Source organism: Danaus plexippus, chromosome 6, assembly GCF_018135715.1.
Source record: "Danaus plexippus chromosome 6, MEX_DaPlex, whole genome shotgun sequence".
In the NCBI taxonomy this organism is placed as follows: Eukaryota; Metazoa; Arthropoda; class Insecta; order Lepidoptera; family Nymphalidae; genus Danaus; species Danaus plexippus.
In genome coordinates, this window is record NC_083540.1 from 2,197,740 (window position 1) to 2,225,722 (window position 27,983).

At 32.3% G+C, this 27,983-nt stretch overlaps 3 protein-coding genes across 15 annotated transcripts in view; 2 read left to right on the forward strand and 1 right to left on the reverse strand.

Moving 5' to 3' along the window:
* The window catches only part of LOC116779016 (uncharacterized), a 53,577-nt gene extending 36,287 nt beyond the window's left edge, over window positions 1–17,290 (forward strand). Inside the window, exons 2-17 of one of the 5 annotated variants that reach the window (XM_061529718.1) lie at window positions 5,336–5,537; window positions 5,620–5,833; window positions 5,944–6,227; window positions 6,336–8,948; window positions 9,492–9,643; window positions 10,023–10,168; window positions 10,238–10,284; window positions 10,359–10,559; window positions 11,084–13,027; window positions 13,609–13,704; window positions 13,841–14,031; window positions 14,696–14,921; window positions 15,184–15,476; window positions 15,555–15,699; window positions 15,776–15,974; window positions 16,047–17,290. In XM_061529718.1, coding sequence (XP_061385702.1) covers window positions 5,336–5,537; window positions 5,620–5,833; window positions 5,944–6,227; window positions 6,336–8,948; window positions 9,492–9,643; window positions 10,023–10,168; window positions 10,238–10,284; window positions 10,359–10,559; window positions 11,084–13,027; window positions 13,609–13,704; window positions 13,841–14,031; window positions 14,696–14,921; window positions 15,184–15,476; window positions 15,555–15,699; window positions 15,776–15,974; window positions 16,047–16,205 — 7,112 coding nt within the window. In that variant the 3' untranslated portion in view covers window positions 16,206–17,290. The remainder of the gene's footprint in view (window positions 1–5,335; window positions 5,538–5,619; window positions 5,834–5,943; window positions 6,228–6,335; window positions 8,949–9,491; window positions 9,644–10,022; window positions 10,169–10,237; window positions 10,285–10,358; window positions 10,560–11,083; window positions 13,028–13,608; window positions 13,705–13,840; window positions 14,032–14,695; window positions 14,922–15,183; window positions 15,477–15,554; window positions 15,700–15,775; window positions 15,975–16,046) is intronic. The other 4 variants (XM_032673147.2, XM_061529717.1, XM_032673149.2 and 1 more) reach the window with 4 other exon arrangements.
* Window positions 17,291–17,952: 662 nt separating this feature from the next.
* Window positions 17,953–25,002, forward strand: LOC116778704 (ionotropic receptor 21a). Its single transcript, XM_032672715.2, has 9 exons — window positions 17,953–18,557; window positions 18,630–18,826; window positions 18,890–19,021; window positions 19,089–19,250; window positions 19,393–19,634; window positions 19,822–19,962; window positions 22,584–22,779; window positions 22,851–23,049; window positions 23,123–25,002. Exons 1-9 carry the CDS (start codon window positions 18,051–18,053, stop codon window positions 23,669–23,671), a joined length of 2,325 nt encoding a protein of 774 aa, XP_032528606.2. The 5' UTR covers window positions 17,953–18,050; the 3' UTR covers window positions 23,672–25,002.
* LOC116779254 (myocyte-specific enhancer factor 2) overlaps window positions 23,776–27,983 on the reverse strand; it is a 30,614-nt gene continuing 26,406 nt past the window's right edge. For all 9 annotated transcript variants that reach the window (XM_061520743.1, XM_032673506.2, XM_032673505.2 and 6 more), the window contains exon 9: window positions 23,776–27,491. In XM_061520743.1, the coding sequence (XP_061376727.1) occupies window positions 27,367–27,491 (125 nt within the window). In that variant the 3' untranslated portion in view covers window positions 23,776–27,366. The remainder of the gene's footprint in view (window positions 27,492–27,983) is intronic.

Sequence of the window (27,983 nt, forward strand, 5' to 3'; positions counted from 1 at the left end):
TATTAACGATTGTAATTTATTTATTTTCATGGACAATTTATGTTTTTTATTTCTTAATAATGGTTACAAACAAACAAACATCTAAAGCGTATTTATCAAATAAATTATTCTAGTTTATTCACACATGTGTTTAATGTCATAGTAATAGTCAGAATTAACTACATGTTTCAGACTTTATTGCTACTCAAACTAATCTCCGCTAACGATAAACTAAGTTCCTCATGACATATATGACATAATCTTATGTTAAAACTAATCAAGAGCCCCGTACAAATGCTGTAATGACTGTGAAAAAACTTATTGCCTTATTGAAGGTTGGATGTCTGTATCTAAATAGATAGGATTTGTGACGAGGTAACAATGTCTACTCGATGACATAATACAACAGTCAGAAAATATGACACAAAAAACATAGACTTCAACCAGTTTTTAACAAAGATGAACTAACGTATGGCTGTTTACGTTACTATCTTATTTATATTTACAAACAAAAAATAACAATACGGACGTTCTAGTAGAGTCAAGTATTCAATGACATATTAGATTTAAAGAAATAGGTAATTTATATTATGTTGTAAATTAACCTTTCCTTAAATTTATTTATTAAAAAAATAAACATGTTTAAATTTAAGTATGCTAACGTAATACTATTTTCATTGTATCTATCGGCCCTGTTTTTATATAAGTCGAAAGTGTTACATTTCTCTCGTATATCCAAACAGGTCACGTTTTAAGTTCGTGACAGTTAACCACTGTATTCTAATTAGAGTGATTGAATACGGATTATCTCGCTATCTGTGCTTTAAATTCTTTCCCTCTCATTCTAAGCATTCGAATTTAATGGATTGATGGCTCACGATACAGTTAAATAACTTATAACTGGTTAGGTGCAATTGTACGGTGAATATCTGGCAATTTACTAATTCAAACTGGATTTCGCAAATCCATTTTCATTTAACAATGCTGTTTTATCAGTAATTAGTAAATTTCGTAAACTAGCCTACTTTACAGTGGATAGCGGATAAGATACTTTGGTTTGTTATTGTGTGGCACCACTTAAGCTATAAACCCTTTCTATATCCGGATTAGAAACTTTTTCTCGGCTTTGTGAAGATATATTTCATGTTTACTATACTTGTAAATCATTTGCAAAGTTTTTTTACTAGTTTAAGAGTTATAAGTTACCTTTTCAAAATTTTTCACGTATATAAATAAATATATGCCTAAATTGTTTAATAAGATTATTTACCTACAAATCAATGAAATACTTGGAAACTGGTGGTATTTAGTATTACAACACAAGCGCATGTTAAGGCACGTTGGATACGGACATGAGCTTTGCAAAGCTTACTGAATAATTTCGAGAATTTTCACATTGCATTCAATTTACCTTTTAAATGACCTACTGTCTATAAATTGCAATTGTTAAAATATATAGCAACTTGCAACACTTGGTCACAATTCAAGGGTTTCAGGTCCAGCGTTGCGCCCACTTGTCTCATGATATTGCGAAACTGTATAACTGACAGCAATTTGTGGCTGTACTTAGAGTTGCCAGTTTGCACATGTAACAATGACCATAGCAATACAGTAATGCTTTGGAGTTATTTTGCCTCAGTGGCCATTCAAATTCAAATTTTTCCCACAGTTAGACTGTTGCTTTAGCATAAAGATGAAAGATAGGGTACTTAATAGTATCACGACTTGTGTTTATTTGCTCTATTATCATGGCTTTCTGCCACGCCCAGAAATGTGGACAATTAATGATTGCACAACTATTAACAAAGCTAGTGCGTTTGAAGATACAAGGAAAATATAAATGAATTATTAATATGATGTTGAACTTGAGGGAAGGTCAAATTTCAAATATTTCTTTTTTGTAATAAACTATAATGAGAAAAATATCGATGATTTCATGGTCAAAACACATCATGGAAAGTTGCGAAAGAATGACTAACCGATTAAGCCGGATTAAATTCAACAAGACGGGTCGCGTGTACATCTCTTAAGCAATATGTGAAAAAATACCGAAGGTCATCAAAGTTTTGCAAATTATTGCGTGATTTTCCTGTTTTATTAAATAATTAATATCGTCAACGAGTCGATTCTTTTGGGTGCAAATTAGAAGATTAAACAAAAGGTCTATTTAATTTTTTAAAAACAAGTAAAGAATGTTTTAACTGCGGAAATTAAGGGTTATATTTAACATTCAATTTGAAACGTATGATTGACACATTATATGGTGAAAGGATTTTTATTTTATAACTCAAGGATTTTGATAAAATCGCCTTCTCATACTTTATAAATTATGTTACGCTATTGTTTCAACTTCGAAGTTTCGTTATATACAAGATCGTGAGGTTCACTCCCTTATGTCAGTACGAAGTGGAAGTATTTAGTGTTATTGTTCAATGTAATCATTTTAAAAATGTGTCTCTACCAATGGATGCGGTGCTGTGTATGTAAAACGCAAAGGATTTAATAATTTCAATAGATGTTTCCACATTAGGCTATGTCCAATTCCTGATCATTACCGTGTGTACATTATCCAACCTAATTTTTATAATTTTCAAAAAACAATAATAATAGCCAATATAATTTGCGAATTTATCAACAAAGCTTTTGTTACGTAGTCTGAAATAAGTGGAGCAACTTATAGTATAAAGAGCTTGAACTCAAAGGAACTCAGTAAATATAATAATTTCTTGCTGAAGGTTTAACAATTCTCAACTTCCTCCCACTTCAAAGTACCTACTATTATGAGATAACTAAATGCCAAGGCTTACAGGTTTCAAGTGATCTATATCAAACTTTAACTTTACTGTGCAATTTCGTCTGAAATTATATTTAACCTTAGGGCTCATATAAACTAATAAGTAATCTACATATACTTGTACGTAGAAAACATTTATTAAGATTTTTAAACAATTTTTAAAACTTTTTTTGGATTCATTAATATTATTTTTAATGTGAACAATTTTATCTATCGTTGTTTCCAGTGAATGCCACGTTTTGTACCAATGCTCCTAAAATATGACACTATAGACTATTTTGAAGTATACACATTTATACACGTTCAATATAAAAATAATCGTTTAAACTTTAAAGCCAATCAAGAGAAATTAAAATTAAAAACAAAACGTGTTACAAAAGAAGCGGATAAGTTTTAATTGGTTTGCAATCCATTACAGTTACCGCCCACACTATTGTTATTGTTAGTTTGTGATTATATCAAGGATGCATGTAATGTGGGAGCTAACTACGAACAGGCAGCTATTATTGCAGATGGAGCAACTATTTGAATATTGAGAGACCCTTTGGAATGCATCTAAACTAGATAACTTTTAAATTACACATATGTTCGACCTTTAGGAAAAATTTCAGTTTTTAATCAAAAATACAAATATATATGTATATATAAACGTACATGAATTTCGGATTTTGCAAAACAATTAATAAAAATCGAGAATTCCATAAATAAAATAAAAATTTAAGAACAACAAACCTGTAAACAACCGATACGTATAAATATGTATGTACATATAAGTAGCAGTAGTGTTGGCATAAACAGCGCTTTGTAAGACTTAGTAATGACCAATTAACGTAAAAATTTTATGCTTCTTCTGCATTCATTCCTGATAAAATTTATGGTTGTGGGTGTAAATGACTAGAATCTCGTCGGTAATGCAAATTATTTAGTAAATACATACTTATATTCTTCACCTACGCATATGCTTTAAATAGAAACATGCTTTTACACTTACATTGAGATGCAAGACGACAATGAGGTTTTTTTTTTGAGAATGGCATAAGCAAATCAGCTCCGAGTGGTAATCAGACTACTTCTGTGGAATAAAATACATGAATATTATTTGGGAAATTATCATATATTATTAGCAATACATACAAAGCTTTGTTGCTTGGAAACGTAAGAAAAGCCTTTAATCCCATGAAGGAGTTTCGAAACTGTTTGCAACGATTTCAAATCACTGGTCATTTGCCGTAACAAGCTATCATTATGGTTTTTCAAATTGTATGATACATATGGCATTGGTGGCCACGCATTGTTTTAAGAACTTACATCATAAATGTTGTATATGCATTTATATATTATTGTAGTTAACCATATAAGAAAATAAGTATTCAATTTATATCATAGAGAATATTTTAGTTTTTATAACAACTAAAAAAAAACACATAAATGTTTTAAAAAAACCGTTATGACATAAAGATTTTTGTTTTTTATATGCATGACATATTGGAAGGTTGAATATCGGTATTAGAGGCCCTTAAATAAATTACCGTATTATGTTTCATTTTTTTTATAAAAAGCGTATATATATTGACACGGTGAATTGTTTTATGTTATTTTGTTTCATGGGAAAATTTGTCTTTGTTCAACTAATACTATTAACTATTGTTAAGGGGTATGTCTTTGTTATTGTGATATTTCGTAATTTTTAATTGCGACATTTGCTAAAATTTAATCGCTGGATGTTTTGTTTATAATGATTATTTTCTAAAGCAATTAATTAAAAAACTACATATAAATGACATGTTTCAAAATATTTGTATATATTTCATAGTATATATAAATATTTAAGATACATATATACGGTCAATCTGCGTACAAATATCCGAGAGAAGTTTCGAAAGAGATTTATATATTCATATCATATATGAGAAGATGAATCGTCTATTAATTTGTAACATAACGTGTAAAGGATTAAGTTAGCAAAATATGAAATCACATAGAAAAGCTCTTTCATTAGATATTAATCTGTTTTAAATGTGAGAAAAACACATTAAACTAAATTTACGCGTGAGTCGACTGCTGTTCCAAATCCCACATAGCGCGTGGTCGTAACAAACGATAAGTTGTCCAAAATGACATATTATTCATTGTGAGATTAAAGAAATTACACAAGTAATTAACATGGGTTGTAATTATTAGCTTAGTCGTTATACATAGTCTAGAACGGATATAAAAAATTGATTGGAAGCTATTTGAATAAAAGCACAAAGAAAAATAATTCCTACGTACGCAGTCATTAAAAACACAATGGATTCAAAAAGACATCCTTTTTTAACGGCGTTAAAAGAGATTAAAACTATCGTTGAAACGGGGTCGGTTTTATTTTAGAGTACTTGATTAAATACAAGGTCTTTCATGCAATTGTTCCGAATAGTTAAATATTATTAAGCGCGTACATTAAGTGCACGATCATGATTTCGAGTTTACTTGTTTATGCAATAAATTTGTTGAAGCCTTTTAGATTTTTATTGCCTTACACTTTTAATATAATTTTCTACTTTACTCATTCTTTGATTATAGCAGAATGTCTTGGAGCGGAGCGCTCGCGGCAGCGCTCTCCTATCAGGAGCGTTCCCGTGGCGGCCAGCGTGAAGAGAGAAGTTGACTTCGACTGCCCCGAAGAATTTGGGTATTATTCGCATCCCACCGACTGCACGTTGTACTATGTTTGCGTTTTCGGCGGTGCTTTACTAGAATCTTGCACTGGTGGCCTCATGTACAGGTAGGTTCGGAAAAATAAGGAGTTAGTTTTATATTCTTTTTTATAAACAGTTTGTTTTTTAATTTTTATTGTTAAATTTCAGTCACGAGCTCCAAACATGTGATTGGCCGCGTAACGTAGGCTGCGACGCCACCGGTGCCGTCATAGCTGACGATTACGAACGGCTAAACGAAAGACAGCCTCCACCTCCTACATCTCGAAGAAATCCACCTCCACCTCCTCCGTCCAGAGCACAGCCCAATCCAGTTATTACTTCAAGAGGGCAACCAAAATTCAACCGACAAGAATATGAAAAAGTATTAAATCGGTTCTATTGATATTTAAATTAGAAGTCAAACATTAAATAGTTTTAATTATGTTGTTCCACTACGGCAGTTCTAATGTTATTGTCTTTAAAAATTTACAGCAACAACAGTTATATGCAGAAGTAGATGACTTACCTCCTGTGGAAGAAATTGAGAATGATAGGCAGCAAAGGGTATACAGAGGACAACCATCAACTATTGGACAAGTTCAAAAAGATAGGGACGGTTACCATGGATCGCAGGGTGTTAGTGCTGGGAGAACACTTAACTCTAATATTATTCCTTCCTCAATTGCGCAAAATAGTAAAATTGGATCGTTTTCTTTTGGGACGCAACTAGAAGACAGAAGAACAGCCACTGCCACCCAAACTCCTCAGTCTTATAGGTAAGGCTCACGAAATATTATGACATAAAAAGTTAAAAATTTGACACAATTATATCAATAAAAAATCAAAATTTATCAAATAATTAAAGATCTATATGATAATTTCAGAGAAGATATATATGACGTTTTGACTGACTCTTCTGACTTAACTAAAGACTTTACGACTGGTGAAAGGACTATTAAAGATATAAGTGATAACACTTTATCGAGGAAAAGAAGAGATGTTGAATCCCATTTAAATGCATCTTCTGTACCTGATAAAATTTCTAGTAGGAACGATAATGACCAAGAAATGGAATATATAGAGTTTGACCCAGAATCTGATGAAGATGAATACCAAGATGATGAATTGGATGATAGTGAAAGAGGGAAGAGACAAATTAGGTTTTATATAAAAGAGGGACATAAGGTTCCTCTTAAGTTTACCAGTTCTAAACCTGTGAAATTTGTAAACTTGCGGCATAATAATCAAAATCCCAACATTCATAATCCACGCTACCATACAAATCATAATAGTGGATTTAATGATAATACTTATACTTCATTTGTTGTGACTAATAATAACAACCATTATCCAGTAAGTGGCCACGTCAATTATCAAACTGTTGATCATTATCAAAATCAAAGGCCATTTAAAGCAAGTTTACCTGATTTATCAAAACCTAAATATTTACCCAATAATGCAGGAACTCAAATTATTACAAAAAGTCCTCCTATTTCTTCTTTAAATAACAATCAAAATCCATTTGCTTCTTTAGCTGGTGGGTTTTATAACAATGCGTTGAAAAATGATCATAATACAATATCGCAAGGACAAATATCCTCAGTGAAACCAAATTTATCTTCACCACATGATTTAACGCATTTCCCCAGTACAATTGTTACTGGAAGACCTTTATCATCTTCTACTCAGAGTTTAAATTATAATGTAAAAAATGATGAAGAAAATAAAAAACTAAATAATGGTTACAAGAACAATAATAACAAATTTACAAAAGACGAAGACTATAATGAAGATGAAGACTATTCTGATGAAGAAGCAGAATCTTCAGAAGAAGATGAGGAAGATCACAAACCAAATTTCTCACCACCTATTACTGTCCCTTATAGTTTTAATCATCCCAGAAATAAATATGCTAACATTGATAATCCATTTGCCCGACCGAATTTTAATTTTGATGAATTTTTGGCTAAATTAAGAGATGATCAATATTCGGTTATCGGACTATCAACTCAAAAACCAAAAGCTTTACAAAATAATGATGTACAAACAGATTCACCTATAAATACAATTCCATCTATTAATAGTCACAAAATATCATCTTTTAAAGGTATAAGTACTCCAAAGCCATTTACAATGTCTGACGTACCGCAAAATTCAACATATGCTATAAATGAAAACATAAAAAATTTCGCTCCCCAACATGGCTCTGATTACATTTTGAGGTCACAAATAACTACACACAATAATAACCCATACTTTCAACACAATCCAAAAAATGTTAATAGACTTCCACAAAAGGATGCTGGTATACCTTTAGAGACTTTAAAACCGAAATTAAAGCTACCTAACTTCCAGGATAATAGACCACTTTCTATAAATTACAATTTCAATACTCCAGCAGAAGGTAGTAATCAACCGTCAAATACAATAAGGCCAATTGTCACTCCGACATCTTATTATAGCACTCCAAACAACAACAATAAATTACCACTACAATCTCATCATATAAATAATGCAAAACCGTTTTTGGTATCAACATCGCCACCTTTCAATAGATATGTGTTAAGCATTTCGCAGTCTACTTCGAGACCTGCTACATTTGTAAATCAGCAAGTTTCTCCTGTACAAAATTACTGGAAAAAACCATCTATTGCTTTCACACCTACAACACCATCTTCGATTAGTCCAAATACAGTCACAGAAATTGCGAAATGGACAAAATTGTATTCACAAGCAATACAATCATCTACAATAATACCATTGAGTGGTAAAAATATAGTTGCTGATGTAAGTACTAAAGCTCCGCCAAAGCGTAAACCTATACCGAAACCTTCGCCGGAAATGAATGATTACTATTATGATGACGAAGATGAACAGTATTATTATGAACCAATCGTTAAGCCTAAATATATGCCAAGCTCCGAAGTTATGCCTCAAAGACCGCCTATGGCACAAAACTATGAAGAATACGACGATTCCAATGAACAACTTGAAATTCATACAGATTCAAAGATTCAAGAACATCAAAAAATACCTAGTAGTCAAAATAATTTTAAAGTAGAAAGTGCAACAAAAAACCACAATGATGTATCCGTTGTCACCAAGTCACCATATAAACAATCAAACAAAATTATTAACGGCAAAATTCCCGTACCAGTAATGGTTGATTATGACGATTCAACAAATTCCATGTCTCATAATAGTCGCAATCGAACGTATTACTTAAGGAAGCCAAATAAGCCTGAGAATAATCCAAATACATTAAAACCTCCTAAGTATTTGAATCAGACAACCTTGCGGCCTTATACTGTCAGACATAGATTGGCAATGCCAACGACTGAAAAAAATCAGGTTAATCAAGATGTAGAAAATAAACAAATGAGAGGAAGAATACGACATCACAATATAGTTGCGGAAATGAAATTGACTACTCCTCATGACAGCTTTAAACAAGAGACTCGAATTACTAAGACTGGTCATGACGATAAAACGAACAGGTAAACAGTATTTCTCATTCCTTGACAGTTTTAGTAATACCTTAAATCTTGTCATTCCCAATTAATGTAGAGACTTTTATTCTTTCTATCTTAACATGTTTCTACCAAAAAAACAGCCACCCAAAATACTCAATAGTGACAATAATCCTTAAAAGTTTTAAATTTTTGTGAAATGATGAGGAAACAATATTAAAATTCATATTTAAGAAAAGATAAATGAAGAAAATGAAAAAAATTATAGTGCAAAAAGACATTACATGAGACTTTCGTTCACTTTCTTTTTTTTTGTCATATATTGTGTATTTGAATTTTAGTTCATCAATGACGAAGATTTTGAAGATTTTGAACTGTACAAATATTATTTAGAACACTTACGACAACAGAGACTTCATATTTTGTACTTCGACTTTAACCATGACTTTTCAGCCATAAATACATAATTTAATTTCAAATTGACGCTATGTTTTGTTACTGTGAAATGGTATAAGATACTTCTTTGTCTCTTATAATAATCTAATGTGAACTTATTTCATGAAATTACAGCCTGGAACCCACAGAGAGCGTTACACCTTCCTCGTATTCTCCAAGTCCGCGACCAAAAATGCTTTATAACGGTTCTCAGACTTACAGTCCCGATCAGTATGATCCTTACTACGCTGTATATGATGAAGACGGTGAACTGTACAAGGATACAGGTGAGGAAAACGTCATACACTGTCATCGCAGTAGTGGACAAATATTTAAAATGATAATTCTCTATTTAAAACCGTTTATTTAAATGTATCTACTGTACTGTCATAGTTAATCATTTAAGTGTATTCTGTATTAAAGAATTATATATAATAAAAAACTACATTTGTTTTGACTTTAATATTCATTAAAACAATTAATCAACCAGTAATTTTTTTTCAATAACTCGATAACATTCTTACAGTTTAATGATGTGACTAAACTTTTTGCCATGACGCTTTATAAACTTTTGAAATCCCAGAAATGTGTAACAGAAATGTTTGTAAAATGGAACATTCATAATTGTCTAATTCATTAACGTGGGATTGACATCGGTGTTGGCAGACTATGTGCAGCAATATAACTCAGCTTCACTCCGACCAGCAGTTCAGCAAACGTACAGAGGCACTCCGCCCTCACGTCGGCCAGTAGAGACCTATTCAGCAAGACCTGTCGCAGATGATTACGACGATGCTCTTATTCAAGGACCTGTATGTAATTTAAGTAAATTACCTATAATGGTTGATATATTTCATGTTTTATAATCATTAATATTTCAGATTATAAATCAAAACCAATACCAGACATCTGTTCGTCAACCGGCAAGGTAATATTTTAAAAACATTTGATTTATATTAACATCTACCATATAAACAGTATAAGCATACTATATTAAACCAGGGGTGAAGGTAACGAATTGGGTTATGATCCTATACCAAGCAGCGTGAGGACGACTATTTATGAAGCCACTTTCCCAAGCACGAATCCAACAACAACTAGCACCAGCACTACTACCACTACCACTACCACTACCACAACCACAAGACGACCAACAACCGCACCTTACACGGAAGCAATGACCCCGTCTCGTTATTCCCCAAGGTACTACAAAAGAGTAAATCACTCATCCTCAGTGACTAAATTTTAAATCATTTTCATCACTCATTATTCATCTCGTAACTAACGTCTTAATAAAAATTGAAGCCTAATTTCAATGCAACCTTTAGACTGATCGTCTTGTCATTACTAATTAGGTTTGGATTGCTAATAAGCTTTTTCGGTTTAAAGGTTGTTTCGTAGATAGTAGAAGGAAATATCTTATATTACATGTATTCTACATCATTGGCTACATAATTTGGCTTTCTTATTCCGTTTCAATATTTTATTTACAAGTATATAATATGATTTATATATTTACTTTTGTAGTATCTTATAAATTCAATTATCTATACCACAGTTAGTAGAAAAGAAATCTAAAATTAACGAAACGAAACGAACGTAGGATTACAAATTTGATGGGGATCTATCTATATGGGGATATTTGATGGGGATCTATGAGCTAGGTAGAGCTTGTAAATATTTTATAAAGTGAGTTTAGTTTTATTTCTCTGCTTTGTATTTGACAGATCATCCACTGATGAGAATCGTAGTCGCCTCCCTGCTTCCTCTACCGTCCCAAATGCCATTGATGGATTTGTTACATCTATTCCTTCTACATTATCAACCTCCATAAACTTATCCTCTCACGCTAAACCTTTTGAAAAGACGGATAATGCACATAGGTTACTTGAACCGTCGACTGAAATAACGACTCGTAGACCAACTACTCGTGTGACTGAAAACAATAAAAATTTCGTTAGTTTAGTTCATGAAAGTCCAGACGTAGGTAATAAAAAGATGATTTCTTTAACTACAGGTTTTTCTATACGTAGGAATGTTAATAATACGAAAAATCCTTACACTTTAACGATAATTTCAAAGCCATTTGAAAATAACTCATCGGTTGCCACCAAAAATACTCGGGTTAAAAACAATAAAAAACATTCCATACAGAGACTTTATTATGATATCAATGAGAAAGACGTTACCCAAACCGAAATAAATAAAGGACTCCGAAATGGTGAACAAACCAGCGAGGAAGTTGATATCGTAAATATAGCATCTCATCAGAAAGAAAATGACTTCGAAGGCCCAGCTGATAACTATATGTCCTCATCTGTACGAACCCCTACATATAGGCCCAGAATTCGATTTAGTAATAGTGCCACACCAACAACGACAACAAAAGAAGAAGTTTTTAAGCGACCGGTATCGGAATCAACAACAAGTTCAATAAGCCCTAAAACTTTCACCGATAGTAGGTTAGACCGAGCAAATGAGAATAGTGAAAATAAACATTATGTTGACAGTAATAAATCTCAAGGCTTCAAACAAGTGGATTATATCATTCAAGATGAAGACTTAAAATACAAATATCCAATAGTTTCACCGTATAAAACATTAGATAATTTAAGAAATACTGGTAGAGACTATCTGTCTAGAGATGATAAAATAGATATTCCTTCATCAACTATGTCAACTGGTACTTCAAGTTTAAGATCAGTAACAACAACATCATCAGACAGAGTTACAAGAAAAAAACCTTCCTACTATCTTTACAATATCAAGGATGATGAAAATGAGCAAACTACGGAAATATATAAAAGTGGTGTGAAACAAAAAAATCGAATCTTATTTAAAGATGCGCATAGTAGCACACCAAAAATTGTAGAATTTATTTCACCTTCTACAACATTGGAGACAAATGAAGAGGTGGTAAATATAGGATTTAAAAATAAAAAACAAAATGCTAGCGTTCAAAAGCCATCTCGGAATAGTTTTAAACACGTCAGCATTTTGACAGAACCTAGTGTTCTTAGAAACATTTCCCCTTCTGTTGATAATCCCACTACAGTTATCAATCATGTTCCAGAATTGAAATATGATTCAGTTCAAACTGCAAATCCTACAATTTCTCTTTCATCAGAAATTCCAATGATGGATGCAGCGACAGAAGATGCTTTCAGAGATATAATACCAAATATTGACTATGAATTAACAACGAAATCTCATTCATTAAAATCCAAATTTAGTAGCTTAATGAATAAAGGATCCAGAGACGAAGAACCGAGATCTCATAAGTTTAAGAAAATAATTGAAACTGAGATAAAACCAGTTGACAGTAATATTGATCATTATTCTGAAAGAAGTAATTCTAACCTAGAAACTAACATAGATAGCAAAGATTTAACGACAGAAACTCAAATAAGACTTACAAATGACTTTGTTAATGACATTGCCTCTACGACAAGCACAACTAAATCAACTACAACTTTTAAAATTGACGTTGAGAACAAGCAGACCTCTAAGAGCTTATCCTATCCAACTCGAGCCTCTCGTATCAACCCTGCCATAAAGTTAGCCGCGGCAAGTGTTGGAGGTGGGCGCAGGAGTTACCAATCGCCATCCAATTGTTCATCAGACAACAGTCTGCAAGTGAATCCAAAATGCAACGAAATCAAATATCCGAGGTACTCGCCGGCCAGTAGATATCGTAGCCTAATATTTTTTTTCATCTTCCTTTTTTGACGGTGAAGGCTTACTTCTTATTTTCTGCATTGCGTTTTAACTGGCATGTGCATCAACGTCTTCCTAAACTTTGATAATGGCACCCAAGGCTAAACTCTGTCGCTTAGCATATCTTCAACATCATCATAAGCTCATTGGGGGACTTCCAGTCGGTTGAGTTTTTTTTAGAATTGTTAACTCCTGACGCGACCATATCCGTTTCCTGCACAACTGTCTCTGACTATTTTTTATTTATCGAATGAAAATTAGTAGACTAAGTTAGAATAAAAGTTCCTCAATGTTACATTTATTTAAAGCACATTTCAATCTTATACATTCTCATCACGAACATCCTCAAAAAAAAAAGTTTGCATGTCATGTAAGTGTTGCTTTTATTAACTTATACTAATTGTTATTCAGTTTAAAAAAAATAATCTGAATAATAATAAATCAATAAAAGTTAAGCGTTATGCTTCCATCTAAAAACACGCGCACTAATCTGTCTACCTAATAGAACTTTTTACTACTTTCATAAATTTCACAGACCCACAAGCACAAGAGGTCGAGGTTCGGCACATTTTTCAACTTCTGGTGGATCTGAGGCTCCACAGCAGACTCCTAACAGAGGAACTCCTCCAACGTTAGAAAAGATTTTTTTCTATTTTAATACCCACTTCCAATAATTTCTTTCATTAATTATTGTTAATTTATTTATTCCAAATATGAGATTAATTGTATTTTTTATAGTAAATTCTGACTGTTATTATTTTTAATAGTCGCAGTCGTCCTACGTTAAAACCCTCAACAGCCATAGTTACAAAGACTGTGGATATCAATATTTACGCTCATCCACCATCGCGCCCCGCCCCTGTTTACCCACAACCGACACCTGACAAGACAGCTGCCAAATGTAGAAAAGATGTATGTCTTCTACCAGATTGTTTCTGCGGCGGAAAAGACATTCCTGGTATGTGCTCTATTACTTTAGGTTTATTTTAACTTAAAGGTTGCAGAAATTATCCAAAACATTTTTGTAATTTATATAAATCTTAGGAAATTTGCCAGTCCACGAAGTACCCCAGATTGTACTTTTAACATTCGACGATGCTGTAAATGATTTAAATAAAATTTACTATGAAGAATTCTTCGAACGGGGACGATTAAATCCAAATGGTTGTCCAATAACAAGTACTTTTTATGTGTCTCATGAGTGGACCGATTACAGCCAAGTGCAAAATTTATATGCAGATGGCCACGAATTTGCCTCACATACCATATCGTAAGTTAATTAACAGTGAAAGAACAGCTAGCTGGTTTTATGTTCTTCGGATATCTTTGGATGGAATTCTATATGGGCAGATTGTATTATATACTTAGAAATATTATAACCCGTGCTTTATATTAAATAGCGGTTTCATGGCCATCTATATAATTATAAAAATGGTTTCTTTTTTATATAATATGTAGGTTATTCATATAGGTATATCTGTATGTATGTATTATTTTTTTAATTTGAATTTTCTTTCTTCCTTCCTACCTTTTATTGCCTTTTCTCTTCTTTCTCCTTTTCCTGGCACATAACACACCCAAAATCACACGCACAATCAAAACCCAAATCCTACATCATATAGGCGAATTGCCGGTGGATAAGGTGCCTCAAATTGTTTTGCTGACTTTCGATGATTCCGTAAATGATTTGAACAAGGGCTTGTACTCGGATCTATTTGAAAAAGGACGGGTTAACCCAAATGGTTGCCCTATAACAGCTACCTTTTATGTATCTCACGAATGGACGGATTACAGTCAAGTTCAAAACTTATACTCGGCTGGACATGAAATGGCATCTCACACAGTATCGTAAGTTTATGAAAAAGTCACTCAGCAGAAATTGTAACGTTACACATATCATTATTTTGTTACATCTATAACAAATTAAACATTCTACAGACCAGCTATTTTTCTATAAAGCATATTTTATTAGTTAAGTTGCCTTTCTAACACTCGCTTCTTTTTGTAGCATCTATAGTTTTGGGCTAATTTATTATATAATAATTAAAAATGCCTTAAATTTTATTTTAATTAGTAGACATTTCCATTTTAACATTTTCTTAAATTTTAGTCATAGTTTTGGAGAGCAATTCTCTCAGAAAAAATGGAACAGAGAAGTCGGAGGTCAAAGAGAGATTTTGGCAGCGTACGGTGGTGTTAAACTCGATGATGTTAGAGGAATGCGTGCACCTTTCTTATCTGTAGGAGGAAATAAAATGTTCAAAATGTTGTACGACTCCAACTTTACATACGATTCATCATTGCCAGTATATGAAAACAGACCACCGAGTTGGCCTTATACCTTGGACTATAAACTTTTCCACGATTGCATGATACCACCTTGCCCCACCAAATCTTATCCAGGTATAATTTTTAACAATTCATATAGCTCTCAAATTAATATTTAATATCAATATGTTAATTTTACCTTTTTGTTTCCAGGAGTTTGGGAAGTTCCTATGGTCATGTGGCAAGATTTGAATGGTGGCCGTTGTTCTATGGGCGATGCTTGTGCCAATCCGCCGGATGCAGAAGGTGTTTACAAAATGATTTTGAAAAATTTCGACAGACATTATACCAGTAACAGGTGAGACATTAGTTAAGTAATACTGAAAATGGTTTATAACTGTGAATATTGATTTTTAAATCTCTAACATCCACAGGGCTCCTTTTGGTCTCTTCTATCATGCAGCTTGGTTCACTCAACCTCACCACAAAGAAGGTTTCATCATGTTCCTAGACTTCATTAATAAAATGAATGATGTTTGGATTATCACAAACTGGCAAGCGTTGCAGTGGGTGCGAGACCCCACCCCAATATCCAGATTAAACAATTTCCAACCGTTCCAGTGCAATTATGCGGTAATATAAACTAATATTTTTTTATATATAATGAAATTAAAAATTATGTATAAAAATACTATTTTTTGACAGGATCGGCCGAAAAAATGCAACAATCCTAAGGTTTGCAACTTGTGGCATAAATCCGGAGTAAGGTATATGAGGACATGTCAACCCTGTCCTCCAATTTATCCTTGGACTGGAAAAACTGGCATCTCATCATCGCGCATTGACAACGAAATTGAAGAATAGATATACATAGTTATAATTAATTAACAAATTATAGATAATGAATACTTTTGTTCTTATGTTCTCATTCTTGATTCGACAGTTGAAAAAAGATGCTTGAAATTTTATTAGCTCATTATTTTCGATGGTCTGAAGGAAAGACCTAACTACTTACTTTAATGTAAAAGATGTTGTAAGATTGAAGTTTTTTAAAATTAATTCTATTTTTATTGGAAACTGTGATAGTATTTGTTTTCAATTGAACAAGATGAATGCATCTAAATAAACGCATTATCTTTAATGCTTAATTACGTGCAACATTGATGTATCAGCACTAAGCTTTTTTATTATATTAAGTATAATACTCTGATATTACAAGTTAACTGATTTTTTAGTATAAAGTGGGAATTTCAATTTTGCAGTATATTAGCTACTTTAAACAAAAACAGATTTCATTTTTATATTTTTAAATAAGAGCCATATTAAAAATTAGACAATATTCCTCGAATCTTGCCAGAGATGTGGTTGACACTGCCTTTTTTACAATTGTAAATATAGATATTTAAGCTTGTTTAAATTAAGTTTTAGAATAAGTCAGAGATGTAAGCGCATTTTGAAATTAAAAAGCATTTTTTTGTTTTGTAATTATTGAATTTTGAGTTCGAAGACGTAGCGTCTCGTAAACGTCTGTCTACATCGCGTCTGTGATGAAGCACATGTTTATAGGACCGCTGATGTTGTGAATTAACAATGAATTAGAATGAATTAAAATAAAATCAGGTGATATTTATTAAATGATGAAGACGTTAAAATTTATAATTTTCTATACAATAAAAAGCGCTTGCAATCTTACTTACTTCAACTTGTATCTCATAAGTCCTATTATTGTAAATATAGATTAAATATTTAAAATTTTTAGTTATACTATTATAAGAAAAATGTATTTAGATTGGTTTTTTACTAGATAATCTGCTATTGAATGTATCGCAGACTTGATCAAGCACTCGGTTGGATGAACAATGTTTCATTATAATCGTATGTAGTACAATTAAATGAAGCAAAGGTTGCATTAACGAGTGCAAATAAATTAATAAAATTATTCAATTTTACGTATAGAGTTTATTTATCATCCCTTTTATAAATATCACATTATTTTTGTTAACATATTAAGTCGGCGTGATAAAAAATAAGTCACAAATCCTCATCAATGTCACATGTTGATAGCACACCTGTGCTACTAAATAAAGTATTATTTATGTGAGATCACATAATTACCCAAGAGAAAATTTCAATTTACAACTTTAACAAAATCTCAAAATGAAATATATATACAAATGTTAGAGACGTTTTTTGTTAACAATTTTTTTTTAATAATTATTTTAGACACCTTTCAATCCTAAGTAAATAACCGAGTTATATAGTGGTCTCTACATTATGAAATTAAATTAGTGTAACTAATCAAATAGTTAGGTCGAATACAAAAACTTTATAAAATATTAAATTTCAATCAAAACACCTGTCTTATGACATTTAGCTTACGAAGGTCGATGTAAGTCATATATAAAAAGCAGAAACGAAGGATAAAAGTTTATACCTCAGGAAGTCGCTTTAGAACTTTGTATTCAAATAATTTTTGCAATGAAATTCCATTTATTTCTTTATTTCATGTTAATGTTCAGTACCTATAAAATAGCAAACTGTGTACAAGTGTCACAAAATGGTCTAAAAATGCTAACAAAAAATATTGAAAAAGACCTTTTAATGTCTAATCATAAGTTGAGAACTGTGTATTCTCACAGAGATACAAAAATTGAATTAAAAAAATCTCAAATAGTAAAACAAGTTGATAATCCGAAAAAGAGTCACAATATGTTTAAAAGAGTTGTTGATCCTATTTTTCACGGAAATCCCAAGACGAGGGAAGAAATGTGGCACGAAAACTTTTTAAAAGATAAATTTATGGTTGATCAATCCTCTTCTCTTATAAAGCTAGTTTATAATATAACTTTAAGTTATCTTGATGATTGTACTCCTATAATACTGTACGACAATCAAATAAAAACAGTGGATAGTTACCTATTTCAAAATCTTTTTAAGAATTTTCCAGTAACATTTATACATGGTTACATTGACGAAGGTAATAATTTAAACGAACCAAAACTTTTAAATCCTAAAAAGAATTGCCTCCATTTCATTTTGTTTCTAAACGAGGTAAAGAAAAGTGTGAAGGTTTTGGGTAAGCAATCACAAAGTAAAGTTGTGGTAATTGCAAGGTCCTCACAGTGGGCCATACAAGAGTTTTTGGCATTACCGATATCAAGATCTTATGTAAATTTGTTAATTATTGGTCAGAGCTTCAAGGATGAAAATAATGCTGTGAGAAATTTGAAACGAATTTAATTGTTTTTAATTTAATACATATAATTTTACAAGTATACAATATTTTAGGAAGCTCCTTATATAATGTACACTCATATTTTATACGTAGATGGTTTGGGTGCTAGCAGACCGGAAGTATTATGTTCTTGGGGCCATGGAAAATTCTCTAGAAATGTTGATCTTTTTCCGGAAAAGATGACGTCTGGTTATGCCGGTCACAGATTTGTAGTCGCTGCGGCAAATCAGCCACCATTTGTTTTTAAAAGGTGAAAATTATATATTGATGTTTAATTTCATGCCATCTGCGATAAATAAATAACCTATTACAGGATTATTTCCGACGCTGATGGAGGAAATCCACGAATTCATTGGGACGGTCTGGAAATTAGAATTTTGAATCTTCTAGCGAAAAGAAATAATTTTACTATAGAAATTATTGAGCCACGAGATTTGCAATTGGGGTAAATTAAATATGTTTATATTTCTATGTATCATGAATTACGATTCCAAAACAATTATCTGTTCTAGATCTGGAGAAGCTGTATCTCAGGAAATAATTCTGGGTAGAGCTGATATAGGGGTAGCTGGATTGTTCATAACCAGTGACAGGATCCGTGATATGGATATGAGTTTTTCTCATTCGCATGATTGTGCAGCCTTTATTACTCTGACATCAACAGCCTTACCAAGGTACAAATACATTTTATAATATCTCTACTCAGGTACAGACCTAAACATCTGCATATTGAAATGTAAGAATGTTTTTTGTGTTTGTGTATTCTATTTATCTTTTAAAGATATGTTTTTTGTGTATTCTATTTATCTTTTAAAGATATCGCGCCATTCTCGGACCGTTTCACTGGCATGTATGGGTTGCCTTGACATTTACATATTTAATCGCCATTTTCCCGTTAGCCTTTTCTGATAAGCATACCCTATTACATTTAATAAACAATAAGGGGGAAGTAGAGAACATGTTTTGGTATGTTTTTGGGACCTTCACGAACTGCTTCACATTTGTCGGAAAAAATTCTTGGAGTAAAACAACAAAGATAACCACGAGATTGCTTATAGGTACGTTTATTGTCAATTGACGCATTGTATTTAGAAATGCATTTTAGCAAGCAAAGAGTTTTAAGTATTGGAAACCTAAGTGTAAAACTATAAATAAAGTGGTCACAAAATGTATTTAAATTTATCAATCGTATTTCTTATTTTGTAAGTTTTTACTATTTTTCTTAAGCGTGAACTTATTTTTAAGGATGGTATTGGGTATTTACGATTATAATAACAAGTTGTTACACGGGATCAATTATAGCATTCGTCACCCTACCCGTATTTCCTGATACCGTTGACACCATAGGACAACTATTAGGAGGCTTCTATCGAATAGGAACATTGGGTATGTAATTATAAAAATATAAATGTTTATTTATTAATGTAATGGTATGGTATGGGACGTTACTCGGCAGGAGTATACTAGCAAGTATCATAAGAAGATGTTAAGGACGGCATGTCTTGATCGTATTAAATTATAGTCTTACTCAACTCTTTGCTCAACTTTTTGGTAGTAGAGGTATCTGGTCCTTAACAAAAACGGTTGAGACAAGCTTCTGTAAGTCTCACAGGCTTACCTGGCTAAACTTGACAAGAACTTAACACATAAAGCAAAGGAGATATCAACAGAGGCCACTTCTTTTTTCATTCAAAATTCAAGTCTTGACAACACTAGCGGACAGCGCCTGTCTTATCTGACTACTATTTCTTTATGATAGAGGTCCGCATTAACAAAAGCTTGGCTTGGATAGTATTCCAGCAATAGCGCTAAAAGCATGTGCACTCGATTTGACTCCTATTTTGACACTTTTACACGGCCTCTTTGTAATGAAACGTTTAGTGCCCAGATCTTGGTATGTCTCCCACGAATCGACTTATGCCGAAGAAAGAAATACGTTCAGACCCTACTAATCATTGTTTTACTTAAATTGCCTCCATAATATTATGGATTATAATCATTAAATTGAAATATGATTATTAATTTGAAAATATATTTACTTCACACCAATTGGTAGGTATACCTAGATGACTATGATCTTCTCTGTGACCATGATATAGAGTGTTATTTGCACAGTTGGGTTATTCTCCGAATTGGGTGATAAGAATCTTGTAAAATTTTAAGTTAAACTACTAAAATGCAAGTGTGAGTCTAACTTTTTAGAATGTGTCCTTGGAATACTAATTTCATATACGTACGTATGAGGTATTGATGTACTCCCGAACTTTAACTTTGGGCAGTTCATTGAGTCCAAAGTTAATGCAGTTGCAATTATACCCGGTTTTGTTGCAAAAGTGAGTAAGTACTTCAGCAGGGTTAGCGTCTTTGTTTCTCTACAGTACAGGTCCGGTTGGGCGTGGAATACTACTGAAACGTTTGGGCAGACGCTGCCGAATATCATCCCACTCCTTTGAAGTCCTTGAAATGACGAGCAAAAGATTTATTTGAGACCACAGCTTGGTTAAACCTTGAAGGTTTAGTCCCCGTTTTATGAAAAAAAAAAGTATTTTTGGTCTCACTTACTCTTTAATAAAAAAAATCATATGCTATCGCTCTCAAAAGTATAGAAACAAATATATTTAATAGTTTAACTAAAAATAAATATGAAACAAAGAATCATTTATTTAGTTTTTTAACACCTTTTGAAAAAACTACAGAATAATGTCAAAATGGTACTTATTCGTAATAAAAGAAAAATATATTTTTTTAATATTTGAAAAATGTTAGCTTAAAAGTATTTGGACCTTTTTGAAAAAAAAAAACTAATTTAACACATAATTATTATTTACAACAATAAATATATTAGTATTTAGTAGTATATCCCTTGGCCTCTGTGATAGCCTTGCATCGCTCTAGTATTGAGTTGATTAATTTTTGTAATTGACTTATTGGAATTTAATCCCACAATTTTTTTTGAGTTTGAAACAAAGCGTTTTTATTTCAACAATTTTGGGTTTTTACTCTATATTTTAATTCTTTCTAGACATTTTCTACAAGTTTTTAGTCGAGACTTGGACTTGGCCACTCAAAAAAATTAAATTTTTCACTTTTTTTTCATTTTTTTTTTATTTTTTTTTCATTAAGCCACTAATATGATTTGATCTGTGTCTAGAATCATTGTCTTGGTGAATATACCACTTAGCTGACATGTGATGTTTAGCATATGGTAACACCTGAGACTTTAATATATTTGCATACAGGAAACGATCCATTTTTCCTTCTATTCGAACTAATGGTCCAACTCTAGATGGTGAAAAACACCCCCAAACCATCATATTACCACCTCCATGTTGGACTGTCGGCATTTGATACCCATAAATTGTATTTTTTGTTTACTGGACGCCGAATATACTTGATATCATCAGATGACATTAAATTAAATTTACTTTCGTCACTCCATAAATTTTTAGACAACTCTAACTTTGACCTCGATATATGCTGTTTCGCGAACTCAAGACGAGACTTCCTGTTTGGTTTTTCAATATTATAGGTTTTTTAGCCGGTCTTCGGCCATGTAACCCTTAGGACCTTTAAAAGTCGTTTTACAGCAGAAACATGAATATCTACATTATATTTTTCTTTTAATTCATTTTCTATCATTACAGCGGACATCCCTATATCATTTGCTGATACCTTTTTTATAATATGATCGATGTTAGAACAAGTTTTTTTTGGACGGCCTGTTTGAGGCTTATTTTCGACGGGTTTTCGTTTATTATAGACTTTATTATATAAACTTACTAACTGTCGAGACACTTTAAACAAACCAGCAACTTCTGTTTGTTTCACTCCTTGTATTAATACATTTATAACGGCTTTTTTGAAGTCACAATATACGAAAAATGAAAACTTAGGAACATGTAATCTGCGTGAGTTTGTCAATTCAAATGCATGTCAAAATACTTTTGAGTGATACTTTATAATAATATCATATAAATTGCACAAGGAAATTTTAATTTACTTTGTAGATCGCGGTGGTTGGGAGCGGTGGTTCATGAACTCGTCTGATCCTTTAACTAATAAATTACTGAAGAAAGTCGAATTAGTTCCAGACGTAAGATCTGGTATACGAAATACAACAAAGGCTTTCTTCTGGTCGTATGCTTTTCTTGGTTCCAAAGCTGAACTTGAGTATATTGTTCAAGCAAATTACTCAAAAGCGGAGTAAGATTTATGAATCGTCTTTTTTATTGATAGAGGAACATTTATATCGATATATTTATTGATTTTATCAGGTCAAAACGAGCTGTTCTCCATATTTCCAATGAATGCTTTGTACCGTTCGGTGTAAGTATAGCTTTTCCCAAAGGCGCCGTGTATGGAACAAAATTGAGTAGTGATTTAAGATCAATGCTACAAACCGGGATAATAGATAAATTAGCGGATGAGGTTAGATGGGAAATGCAACGTTCCGATAAAGGAAAATTACTATCGGTAATCGTTATAAAAAAATATAATTTTAAACATGATAATCAGCACAGACATTACATTAAGGAAAATGTTTCAGGTGAAAAAAAATACCATAAATATTATAAATGCAGAAGAAAAAGGTTTAACCTTAGAAGATACTCAGGGTATGTTTCTTTTGCTTGGAGCTGGATTTCTATGTGGAGCTGTAGCACTTCTTTCGGAGCTGATGGGTGGTTTTTCACGGAGATGTAGGATCTTACGAAGGAGGTTAAGATCCAATCAAAGATCGAAAAAGAATCTTATTAATACCCCGAAATTATTATCAAGGGAATTAAAGCTTGTCAACGAGGGTAGGAACAGACGTCGGTTCGATACTCGATCTTCAAGTATAGAATCTAATGATACACTTAACGGGGAGATAATAAATGTGTCAAAAGAAAATATAACAGTGCACAGGAATTACGACGACAGGATTTTCGGGTCCAGAAGATCAAGTTCTATGGATATAGATAGAGAAGTTCAAGAGTTATTTGGAGAAAGCGAGCATGGAAAAGTAATTTTGAGAGATGCAAATGTAGAGATCAGGGATGAAAAAGAAAATACAGCGTCTAAAGTAATAATCAGCAACCCATTTACAAACAAATAAAAGAAGGTCAAAATTAAGAGTAAATAAAAACTACACAGTTAATTAAATGTATTTTATGTTACTTGTAGTCTTATAAAGAGGAATAATGAAATAATTAACAAAAATTGACATCCAACTCTTTATTATCCTTCGAACAGTCATCAAAATAATTTATAACAATTTTCTAACACTGTCCATTAATATTAATATTTCAATCAGCCATTGAGATGTTATATCATTACTCATTTACACAGAGCAAAGACGCCCAACGAAAAAAAAGGCGCCGGTAGACCTAAATTAATGCAATATTTGGCCCGGCCTCGTCTTAAAAATAATTATACAATATGACTTATATTCCCTCGAGGCACCTCAGAAAAAAGTGGATATCCTCATTATTATCAGTAAAAATATAGTTAAAATACAACAGATTTTGCATTACTTTTTTGTAAATTCAAACAAAAAACATACCTAATACCTACCTAAGCGATTTGTTACATTATGTATTGCACAACTGATGTTACAGAGAAATAAGTGTGAAATCGACTTGAGTATTCAATAAGGATATGTATTTATATACCTATAAACTATCTGGGTTGTTCACGACACACTGTGAAGCAATAGCAAAAAGGGGAGGTGGTGTGTTTGTAGGTGTTGTTATTAAATTATAGTATTAAATATCTACTTCGAAATCTATTCCTATTTCGGATGCCCTATGCTTATGACTACGATATTAAATGCAATAATGTAATTTATTCTCTTTGCTATTGCGGCACAGTTTATTTAGGTAAAACATATACAAAGTAGATACGTCTACAAAACAAACCAAGCGAAAAACTTTTTACAATAACACACAACATAGTTGTGCGTGAAATGAATATTATATTTAAATAATTATTATTAATTATAAAGTGAAATCATTCCCGATAGCAAAGCTCACAACCTCGGAAATATGCTCCCAATACCAGCTTACTGATGACATACTTTATACAATAAGGATGATAGATTACATAGTTGCAATCATCGACACATCATAAATGAACAATTCACATAAACAGTAAGAAGAATATGTCCTATGACTATTACACGAAATATAATATCTAAAACCATATTCAATGGACTTTCAGGAATATTTGAACTGTGCAAATGTGATAGGTATACAGGTAACAAAGTGTGTTTATCGTTCATAAATAATTTATATGGAATAAGGTGGCTGTTATTGATTTCCCAAATTATATTCAATAATTGAAACCTAACACGTAAGTTTTATGATTCAGGGAAATTCAGAAAGTTACATACTAAACAGTCTGTGAAATCATTAACGCCTCCTTCACTAATCAATTAATTACGTCAAAGGTTTGGAAAAATATTAATATAGCATCGCCCGAATGTGACAGTTGAGCAATTTTCAACAAACAAAGCACGAGTTCACAGAAAGGAACAATTAGGAACGAACGACCGAAAACGATCACAAATGGAAAACACGCATTTTATAATTTTCAAATATACAAGAGTTGTAACAGTGCTGTTTTAACAATAACTACACATATATATATGTAGACGGTGAACTAACATTCATCATGTTTCAGTATTAAAATATTAATTCGTATAACATCTAGTAGTGTATAATATTTTACAATGCGAAAATACATTTTTTTTTTATTCGTTCAGACTTTTGAACTTTTATCTGGTTACTTTCCCTGTACACAATTTAACAAATATACATCCAATATTTTGTTACTGTGATTTGAAGGATTACATAATGTTTGTTACACTAACCGTTAACATTATACAGTAACAATCAAGACAATATTTCTTTCCGTGTAACAATGAATACAGTAAGTACAACGACGTTCTAGCTCTTAGTTCCTGCAAATAAATTCCAAGCATACGATGTCGTAAACATTTTTAACAATTAATTAAATATATTATATTGTAAATACTTATAAATATTTGGATGTGAAAAATCGATGCCTATAAGATACAAATTTGGTATATTATGGTACAATAGGCACTGTGAGTAAGGCAACTACAGTGGAAAGATATGAGGGGAGGATCGCATAGAACCTGAATGCTGATGACAACTTTAACTATTGAGCGTTTACAACTCATTGAATAAACACTCAATACTAAAAACACATTATTCACAGTCGTCAGGAGACGAGTGAAGGATTCAGCACGAATCTTTTGAGAAAATATTATTTTTTGACACCAATAACCTTGAATAAGGTAGATAATATACTCTCAGTATAACATCCTCTAAAAATAGGGCGGCTTGTGATTTATAGTGGTTTAGCAAAATATTAATATATGATTTAGTGAAAAATATATATATACTTGTGATTAAAGCTAATTTATATAACGTACTTTGCGGAAGTGACTATGTAAATAGGCTTTATGCAAAACTTCAGATCACATTAACAAAATAATATATTTTCCTAACAACAAGCTTTATTTTTTTTTTTTACTAGTAACCAATTAGCCACTAAAATAACACTAACATGGGTACTTTAAAAGTACAGTTCTACAATTTATGATATTCAAAATTGACTTTGTTTTTGGTCTGAATATGAGAAACGCCCGCACGTTGTTGTTTTCAAATATATAATTTTATTATTTATTTATCAATTATTAAGTTATACCACTGTGACTTTAAGGAAATCTATATCCGTATATAAATTGTGTTTATTTAATTACAAGACTGCTCAGAGTGCGAGTGTTATCATAAGAATTTTAAAGCTTCGTGTGGTACCTTTATATAGTCGTGTCTAGCTAACATTACCTACTTACAATACATAACATTCGTTCCTAACGGGACGTGTATACATATTATGTAAATATTATGATTCTCATGTATAAATATGTTAATAGATAAAGTACATTTCCAATACATAACTTATTATCTTCTGTGATGACGCTACGCTTACTTAATTTACATAGATTCAAAGTTCGGATGTCACACTAATGATATTTTTAAAATGGCACAAAAAAACTTTAAAACACTAACACAAAGTCAACGGTTCCTTCATAGTCTTAACGCACTCGCACACAACTTTTCTTCACGCACTTTGCGAGTCCCTCCGGCTTAGCAGTTCACGCACCGAACTTTTAACAGTAAACTTGTGTGCTCTATTACTAATTGACTATAAGCTAAACAGAGAATGGCACGGATTGCACAAATAATGTAGCTATTTACAAGGGTCATAAGAACTCTATCATTAAACATTTAAACCTTTAAATTGATCAGGGTTGCATAAAGTCCTCGATATTGTACTTAAATTTAACATATATCCTTAATCTTTAGTGTTTGCACGTGCAATATTACATTTATAATTACGTATTGTAGAAGGATTGTGAACATGAACATTTAATCAACATCAATATTTAATATTTACGAAGGTGCCACATCATGTAGCTTACAGTCCTAATTAACCGATTGCCGAGAACTGTAAACAGTGTTTCTCATGTACCGTGCCTTTTTCGAGAGCACCTTTATACTTCTCAAAATATTTTTTAAAGTTTTTGAGTAATCCAATCCGGTGAGGAAAAGAGCATGTGTAGACCAGGACGGTATTGTACCGAAAGCTCGATGGAGGTTGCAGCCACACGGGGCCTGAGGTGCGGGGCCCTTAGATCGTCGGGCCCGGCGGGCCTTGCAGGCCAATTTAGCAGTGCGGGTGGAGGGGCCTTGGGTATGAACCGAAGGCCTCGTAGCCTAGCTATGTGGCCCAGCCTTCGATCCGCGGCCGTTTTGAGTGAGGCTGTTCGTAGTCTAGCGGGACGGTGTTGGCATGCCTCATGTCTTGCCCGGCTGGCGAACCCATGTTACTTGAAGTCACCGATCCTGCAAGAAATATATTTTCAGTGCTCCATCTACGTTACCTGTTACATCATTCCGTAGAAGTATCAAGACTTCCGATATAATATTCTAAACAATCACCAAAAAGTGTTTTTCACTTTGAGTTGTCAATTGATAGAGATTATGGAGGAGCAATCGAAATTCCTATGTATTTTGAGGTCTTTTAAGTCGCACGTACTTTACATGTGGCAAAAATTGTAATAAATAGTGACAAAATTGTAATACGGACTTCAAAGAAATTTAATTCCTTAACTTACAACCTTCATCATTGCCCAGTAATTTGATCAAAACAGTAATTATGTTTTTCAAGTGAAATGAAGGCCACTATTATTAAGTTACGATTATTAAATATATATTAAATGTATTTAAAATACATATACATATACATATGTATATTCATGAAATTCTACAATTAAGTCTAATGGGACAATTTGTCATACCTTCATTGTGTTTTATTTCACTGATATCGTCTCATAT